This window comes from Chaetodon auriga, chromosome 18 (genome assembly GCF_051107435.1).
Source record: "Chaetodon auriga isolate fChaAug3 chromosome 18, fChaAug3.hap1, whole genome shotgun sequence".
Lineage (NCBI taxonomy): Eukaryota > Metazoa > Chordata > Actinopteri > Chaetodontiformes > Chaetodontidae > Chaetodon > Chaetodon auriga.
Window position 1 is genome coordinate 11,509,450 of NC_135091.1, and position 8,271 is coordinate 11,517,720.

An 8,271-nucleotide genomic window follows, 5' to 3' on the forward strand; every position below is an offset into this window, starting at 1 on the left:
TGAAACAGGATATTGAATTCACAACACTGATGTTAGGGCCAGAACACAGGGTCTTTTCTGTCCTGCCTTTTATTGCATGAAATTACGTCTTTCATAGTCATTTGTACAATAAGTTACCGCTCAATCAACGCCAAACGTTAACTAATAAACTGTTTGAGAGTTACAGCAGCGACCTGATGGCAGATTAGTAAAGGCTTCTCTACCAGTGACCTGCTTTCCTGGGTAACTCATGGAGTGACGTGGAAATAAGCTCTTTTGGAGCTAAAGCCAATTTAACCCCAAAGATTAGGGCAGATCTGTCTGGACAGGCCAAAGACGCAGCCTTCCTCTGCTCTCTCACACCTAAAAGAACTCTTTCCATCCTGCAGATCCTGGGATGGAAGGGAGAGGAAATGGGAAGATGGAGGTTGGGAACGCTTCGGCTCCAGATTTGCTTCCTAATGGGCGACATCTTGATCCAACATGTTGAGTACAGCATGCTTTAGTGGTAAAGTAGCTGATTTACTAATGATTTGCATTACTTGTGCACACATGCTTACACTGAAACTAACACAAAAACACACAAACATAAACTAAGGGGTGCTGACATTGTCTTTATTTCAGTTATATCGCTTTCGTGTCGCTTTCATTTTCAATAAGACAATGAAATAACCGTTTGTTTTCTTAAAAAAAAAAAAGAAAAAAAAAAAAAAGAAGAAGCTCTTTTCAGGATGAGTTTCCCTTCAGTCCTACATGGCAGTGAGACAATACTGAGCTGAACTTCAATCTCTTATTCCTGCACCTCAGCTACATCGCACAGCAAAAGAAATAAATCATGTGGACCCACAGAAAAGTATTATAACAAAGATACCCACACATTTGCATAAATACTAAAAGAAACTAGTCCCCTCCCAAAGTGTTTTAAACCAGGTTTTTAATTCACAATGAACACAAACAAAAAGTCATTCTGTAAATGCAGCACAGTTAAATCAGTTTGAGACAGCAGAGAAATGTAAAGTCCATGACATGTTGGATTGGTAGATGGTGTAGAGACGAATGAAAAGTAGTTCAATACAGTAAATGGCAGTCGTGAGAACGTTGTTTTGCTGTATTTTTTCGTTTGTGAACTTTGCACAGCTCTAAGTACTCGTAAACAAAAATCTCCCCCCTGAACCAAGAAAAAAAAACCTTTGGTATAAACTTCTTTTGTCGGTAATAGATAAATTCATTAAAACTCTTTCAGAGCACTAGAAAATAAAGTAGCATATTAAAGACTATTTAAGCTTTGAATTAAAACAACACTGGAAACCAGAGTACAAAAGTTGGAGGTGAATTTTGGTTGGTAAGTAGTTGGATGCTGAGCAGTTTGTAGGTCCTTTAATATTTTGGTCCTATTATGGTCCAAAACACAGTTGGACAGAAGAGCGCAGAGCCTACGTGATCAGCATTTTGCTTTTCTTGATAAAAAAAAAACAAAACAAAAACAAAAGAAACCTGTTATGGAGACAACCAACACCCCTCTCTTTCTCTCAAATCCAGAAACTCTTACAGAAACATCCACAAACACACACTGCTACTCTTTCACCTTTCCAAGTTGGTCACAGATCACATCCTTCTATATTATTTGCAGGGATAATGAAGCCTTTTTATCCCTCCCCTCCCCTCCCCTCCTTCTCTGGCCCTTAAAACAACTGTCCTCTCTCTGTTAATGGCCAAGAAAGCCCTCTTCCTCCTTTACTCCCTTTTCGCTCTTCCTTTCTTTTGCCTCTTCCCGTTCTCTTCTACTTCCTCCGCTTTGCTGTGACCGTTAGTCACTGTCGAGGTGCCGTTGGCGACCGGCTTGCCTCCCTTCTGCGTGGAGGAAGGTTTGCGTCGGTAAGCGTGGTAGTAGAAGTTGGCGAAGAGGATGATGAAGGTGACAGCATAGCCGATCAGAGCCCACTGCATCCAGGCGGGGAATGGGCAGCCTGTGTAGAGGGAGTGGCCGGCGTGGCCGATGGTCACGTGGAACTGGATCTGGAAATGTAGACACATAATAAAATAATTAAACAAACAAAGAAAAAAGCCTGAGACACTAAAAACACAGAATGTGTTACATAAAATATATTTTTTAGAAAGGAACGATCACTAAAATAAACACAAAACTGAGAACTGTCACATCTTTACTGCTTCTTAATAAAACATTCGTGTATTTGGCTCAAATCCATATAAAACATCAGATTTTAACTATGACATAAGTCTATCACACTTCTTTTTCGAGTGCGTCCCACTGTTTCACTGACCTAACTGCAAAATTGTGACTTCACAAGTAGACCAGTTTAATCAGTGCTAATGAAGTGGTGTTATTTTAAGGAGGACATTTCACCAAAAGTTTTAACATCTGTGCAAATTTAGTTTTTTTTAAGAGGAAAGCTTTGATCTGGAGCAAAGCAGCCCATGCACATGTCTGCAATTACAGTACACACACAAATATAACCCTTAAGTAATACCCACCATCTGAATAATGGTGAGGTATTTCTTCCACCAGAGGTACTTCTGCATCTGAGGTCCCAAGGCTGCCAGACCGTAGTAACCATACATGAGCACATGGATGGAAGAGTTGATGGTTGCACCAAAAAATGCTGCGGAAAGATAAAAGGGTTAAATTTGTATCAGATGTGATGGCGGCCATCTTGTGTATACACGGCTAGCATGCCGCTGCATGCCAGTGCTTTATGAGTCAGGAGTGAGCGGCGGAAAGACGAGATCAATCGGACGAATTCAACAGCTGGATGTCATAAAAATGAAGATTCTTCCACTCACATTGTCCACCGGGGACCCATTTGATGCCGATCCACCAGAGGATGAACATGGTGCAGTGGTGGTAGACGTGGAGGAAGCTGACCTGGTTGAACTTCTTCCTCAGGATGAAAAAGACTGTATCCAGGAACTCCACTCCTTTGGAGATGTAGTACCACCAGAGAGCAGATGCTATCTAAAGACGTAAAACAGGGTGGAGTGAATGATTGCAGCCCTCTGCTGTGCTTCTTTGACACTAATGCCACCGTGTGTGATAGCATCTTTGACAGAGAGCACCTTCAGAGTGTGAAAACAGCGGGCAGACGTTGCAGCAGACACTTCGACAACTCACTGCAGTCACTTAAGGTCTGGGTTAATCAGCCATTTAAAGTCTCTACCTGACAGCAGTCACGCAGGACGGGAGGGTGAAGAGTGACTAATAGTTACTACCGCAGAAAGATTTTATGATCATGTGATTATGAAAAGTAAAGCTTAAAACACACAGTCAGGTCATATCATATTGTGAGAGTAACTGTACATTATACAGTTTATTACCTTGGTATGTAGTGCTGCTTTCAAGTGCAACTGTGACTAAATAACGCCTGGCTCACCTTGCCTGAAATCAATATTTCAGTTGTACATACATCCTATAGGACAGGTCGGGATGCTCCAGGAGAAACTGCAGGTTGAATCATCACACTTTGATGTGAGGAGACTTGGAAACCAAATATATGTCACTCCGTGCGTGTTCTCCTATTTAACTCTTCATTCCTACCAGCCTGACACGCACATGCACACAGTGCACATGGCTGCTCTCTCAGCCACGGCAGCGTGGCATCCTGCCATCGTGAAAGAGCAAGGCCGGAGGGCGGAGACAGGGGTGGAGAGTTGTGGTGGTGAGACCAATTGCTCCCGCCTATCTGAGTGCAGGCCACACCCTGTTTGTCCTAACATCACTGGAGATATAAACTTCTATCTCTCTCTTGTTTCTTTCCTGCCTGACAAAACTGCGGTGCTGGGTTCGGCACATGTGCACATGAGGCGCGTGAATCGGTGCACCGGCATGTGTAGATGTGTTAGGTGATGCGGGTGTCGGACGGAGCTCACCCTGACTTCGTTGACATCACTGGAGTAGTTGACAGGCTGACAGAGGTAGCTGTACCCGGCTGCTCTAGAGGCTAGTAGGAGCTGATGGGAAGAAAGAGAGCAAACAAAGTCAGAGAGAGGGTGAGAGGAAGATGTTTCACGTTTCCTTACTCTGATCTGGACACGAGTGGAGGGCGTAAACACTAAAGGATGCTCTGACAAAAGAGCAAGACTAAACACGTTATTTCCTCTAAAATATCCAAGTTGTTTTTTTTAGGAATTTCATGATTTGCCAACACGTTTTGAGTTTCCTATAAAACCAGTGGATTATTAGAAACATCTGATAGCTGAGGGCTGTTAGACATTTCAGAGATGGAGATCACTGCTACAGTACAACCCACACTCTGCTCTGCATATCGCACAAACTGCTGCAGCTTATTTTTCATTGTGTCTCAAAGACTTTGTGCATTATGGGCTTCAAAAGAAGCGGTCAGATGCACAACGGCCTGCGAGGTGCTTAGTTGACGTACTGTTCAACCATTTCAGTGGCATTTTAAAGTGGTTCAATTGTCTCTTTACATGAAGAGGTAGGTTTTCTCCACACCAAAAGAACAAAAAATATGCAGCATATAACCAAAATGAAACATGCATAATTATGTTTAAAGCCTAGACTGACTGTCACAGTGTTTCTTCAATGCAGCCTGAGGGAAGGGATACTGGTATTGGAAGAACTGCCACATCACTCCTTCAACATCCTGACCAAACAGACTATATGTCTGTTTTCAGTCATGTGTAGCACTGTAATACATGAAGTTGTCCAGGTGGCCCTCCAAGGCTGGGTCCTTACCTCTTTGGCGATGTAGAAATTGAGAACCACCATGCTGAAGTTGTAGACTATGAGGGTCTTCCTGAGCGTATAGGGCTGGCGGTCCTGCATGTATCTAGGCCCCACCCATAGGAAGAGCAGGTACAGGCAGCTGATGGCCAGAGTGGGGAGGGGGGTTGACATCATCGGCCAGCTCTCCACCCTCTTGTCTGGAGGAAGAAGGGATCGTTTCAGTAGCAGGAAATGTGAGGTATAGCAGTAAAGCAACAGGACAACCATTGTTAAAGCTAATCCTGTTTGAAGCTAACTTGAAGCTAACACACTTTTCATACTCTCATGCGCATATTCTAATGGGTCATGACAGTACATTACTTGCCAACCTTCGTCCCCATCATTTTTTGTACCAGGCTGTAAACATGGTGATTTCTGCTGTAAAGTCGGCCATTTTAACAGTGGGGGTCTATGGGGATTGACTCGCTTTGGGAGCAGCTTCCAGTAGCCCTTTGAGGAACTGCAGTTTTTCAGGCCCAGATGTTGCCGCTTAGTGAGCACAAACTGAATGTTTAAATGCTTCCTGGTTCAACTGTGACCTGCCAGACTTTGTAGTCAAGCCATTTTCCAATGCAATAGATAAAAATCATGTATATAGCAAGTATGCTGAATTCTGCCACCACCTCCAGAAAGATGACATGGTAAAACTGCCACTATTCTGTGTACTTCCCTATCACTGAAACTAAAAAGTCAACGTAAGGGTGACTTAAATGTCAGTGTAACCCAGAAGATTGTCCTGATAATGTGTATGACAATGATAGCAATAAACCTGATTTAGTCATTTTCAATAATGGTGCCTCTGCAGTGGCGTGCTGTAAAGATCTTACCTGCTATAGTAAGGCTCCATTTGTAAAATTCTACAGTGTCATTCACAAAATGTGTTACAGCCTCCATGGCTCTGCCTTTGGTCTTGATTACACTGTGACAGGGAGAGAGAGAGAGAGAGAGAGAGTTCAAGTCAGCGAGAGCCACTCAAATTAAATTACAGGCCATACATATCCTATCAGCGTAACTACAACCATGAGGAGCTACACCACGGAATCGTTTTGGGCTCTTTGCATATGCCACTCTCTAAAAATACTCTTGTTAATGAGGCAGAAAACTTCTGCCGTGATCAGGCTGTTGAGATCTTACCAGATAATATGTGTGAAGTGAGGCCCTTTCAGACCGGGATTCGTACCCTGCCGTGTCGTATTATATGCCACAGCACAGAATTACGCAGCTCACTGTGAATGCATGGATGAAATCCTTCCCTAAAAGACCACATTAGGCCCGTCTTCACTTGCCTTCATTTGAAACGGTGCAGTAACATTATCCTCCATAAGATGATAATGCACTTTCCATTGATTCTCATGATTGCTGCTCAGTCACAACAGTTTGAGATAATTGTAGGAAATAGGATGGAGGATGCAGCGTAATTCCTCTTCTATGTTCCTGAAAGTGGTCTATCGATAGATAGATTTAATAACTGTGCTGTTAATCTCTATTAACCTTACGAACAGGACAAATGTGACATAAAGCTAAAAGTTAGAAATAACGGTAGAAAGGTGCCCATTTGACTTTAACTTAAGCAGCATTACAAAACAAATAGTTCTTATTCACCTGAGAGCTGAGAGCAGGTGTCTCTATATTAATCTATAATTAATCCCATGCGTCAGATCAGCTGCCCTATAAATAATCAATGGCTCTGTATGCAGTGACAACCGGGTGATCACTTTCAGGAAACTATGAGTATTTAGAGCAACATCCGCTGAGCCCCGTGTAATCTGCACAATGGGCAATTTTTTGCAGGACTACATGTGGCCACAGACCCACTCGTGGTTTCGTTTGGCTGCAGAGGAGGAGGAGAATGACCCGGAGAGGGTTAACCGGGTCTGTGCGCACACAAAAAGGCAGGGGCGCATGTGTCAGCAGGTTTCGCTCGGACCGCTCAAGAGGCTTAAATTCAATTGATCAACGAGCTTAGATGTAGGCCTAAGTACAAATGCTCAACGACCCACAAGCCTGTTTGATGGTTATCTGCCTACATGTGCTGTGGCACAGTAAAAAAAAGCCCCGATCATGGAGGACATGGAGATTAAAAGTTGCACATTGTTAGAAAAACACTGTTATTTGGAAAAAACTAATCCAACATTAAAAGCAGCTCACAGACAGCACGGTCTATTTTTAAAAGTCTGTTTCTCTCCCACAGCTAATAAAACCATCCACACTAGTGTCCAAGTGAGGATTTTAGGGTAATTCAAATGTGTTTCTGCTCAAGCTGAACAGGTGAGTGGATGAGAGGTGCAAAACAGCTAATGAAGAGAACAAGATCAGCAACTAGACAGTTAAATGTCATGAAAAGTGAGTCCCTCGTCCCACGCAGAAACACTTGATGTGTGCTGGACAAAGGGCTGGGCTCTTCTCCAGCGACGCTACTTAATTACGCCCTAAAATAAGACTCAAAACCGGGAATTAGCCGGTGTTTAAGATAAACGACGGAGCAGCGTTTCGCACGCTAAAACCAAATGACGACAACACAACACTCACACAAATGAAAGCAAACGATGGCGTTACTTACGTCCTCGATATTTAAAAGCGTGTAATGACATCCGGTGCAATTTGATGCCCAACTCCTTTCAGTTACTGCCCCACTCCTCTTCTGCCGTGACTGCTAATCAGCTCCTACCCCGCGCCGGTTACAGTTCGACATTAAACGGCAATTTGGCAAGAAACTGGACAAGGCAAGTGAAAATCTATGACTAAGATAGGCCAATTATGCATTCAGTCCGTGCCGGCCGCTCAGCCGCATCATCTTCTCCCAATCTCCTAGACGCCGAGAAGCCGGGTGGCTCTGCGCATGCGTGAAGTCACTCCCGTGTCTCGTGTGTGCGCGCGCGGCAGCCCTTGGCAGCCACCCAATGAGCAGCAGACAATTGCTTTCTTCTGCTCATCCTCGGTATTTAGAACCACTGTATAACTAAATAAGCAATGAACTAACTAATTAACCAGCAAACCTTTAAACTAACGAAATGAATTTACTTTTCCAGAGAGTGACACGTGTTGCGTGTTGTGGGCTTTTTACGTATGGAAATAAAGCTAAGCATGTGTTTCCGCATCCTAAAAACAATAGTCTACATCAGTGTTTCCTGGCTTTGCAAAGGTTTGACGTTTTCACTCCGTCCCCTGTTGTCTATACCCAGGTTATACCACTAGATGGCGGTGTCAGACTGTCGTCTTCAGCTCACCTGTTCCTGGTGCCACTGACGCAGCTACAGCTGAAGTTTGCATGAAGGAGGCCTGCCACAGTAAGTCAACAAAGAAGTTCCTGTTTTTTGCAGTGCTCTGGCCTGTTAAGGCACATTGTTGTCATTCAGTTCATATTGTAATAATGTCACTGGCAGTTTATGATGATAAACTGCACAGTCACCACACAAACCGTGCATCACAAGTGAATTAACAAAAGCCTGAAAGAAATTTAGGTGTGACTGACCCGTGCTGCCTCATGTGCATCCAGGGTGTTTCGACACAAAGTAAACAGCTGTGCCATCTTTGAGCACCTGGATCATGAA

The 8,271-nt window shown here is 43.6% G+C and overlaps 1 protein-coding gene across 1 annotated transcript; it reads right to left on the minus strand.

The window, feature by feature from the left end:
* Window positions 1-668: 668 nt before the first annotated feature.
* LOC143336128 (very long chain fatty acid elongase 4-like) lies at window positions 669-7,549 on the minus strand. Its single transcript, XM_076756056.1, has 7 exons — window positions 7,281-7,549; window positions 5,548-5,639; window positions 4,691-4,878; window positions 3,865-3,945; window positions 2,782-2,953; window positions 2,473-2,600; window positions 669-1,995 (listed from the first exon to the last, which is right to left on the minus strand). Exons 2-7 carry the CDS (start codon window positions 5,612-5,614, stop codon window positions 1,714-1,716), a joined length of 918 nt encoding a protein of 305 aa, XP_076612171.1. The 5' UTR covers window positions 5,615-5,639; window positions 7,281-7,549; the 3' UTR covers window positions 669-1,713.
* Between the last annotated feature and the right edge of the window lie 722 nt (window positions 7,550-8,271).

Coding starts and splice junctions, on each gene's coding strand:
- LOC143336128 (XM_076756056.1), bottom strand. CDS start 5,614: ATGGAGGCTGTAACACATTTTGTGAATGACACTGTAGAATTTTACAAA. Junction 2,954..3,864: donor GTGATGTCAACGAAGTCAGG/GTGAGCTCCGTC, acceptor TTACGTCTTTAG/ATAGCATCTGCTCTCTGGTG. Junction 2,601..2,781: donor ATGGGTCCCCGGTGGACAAT/GTGAGTGGAAGA, acceptor ATCTTTCCGCAG/CATTTTTTGGTGCAACCATC.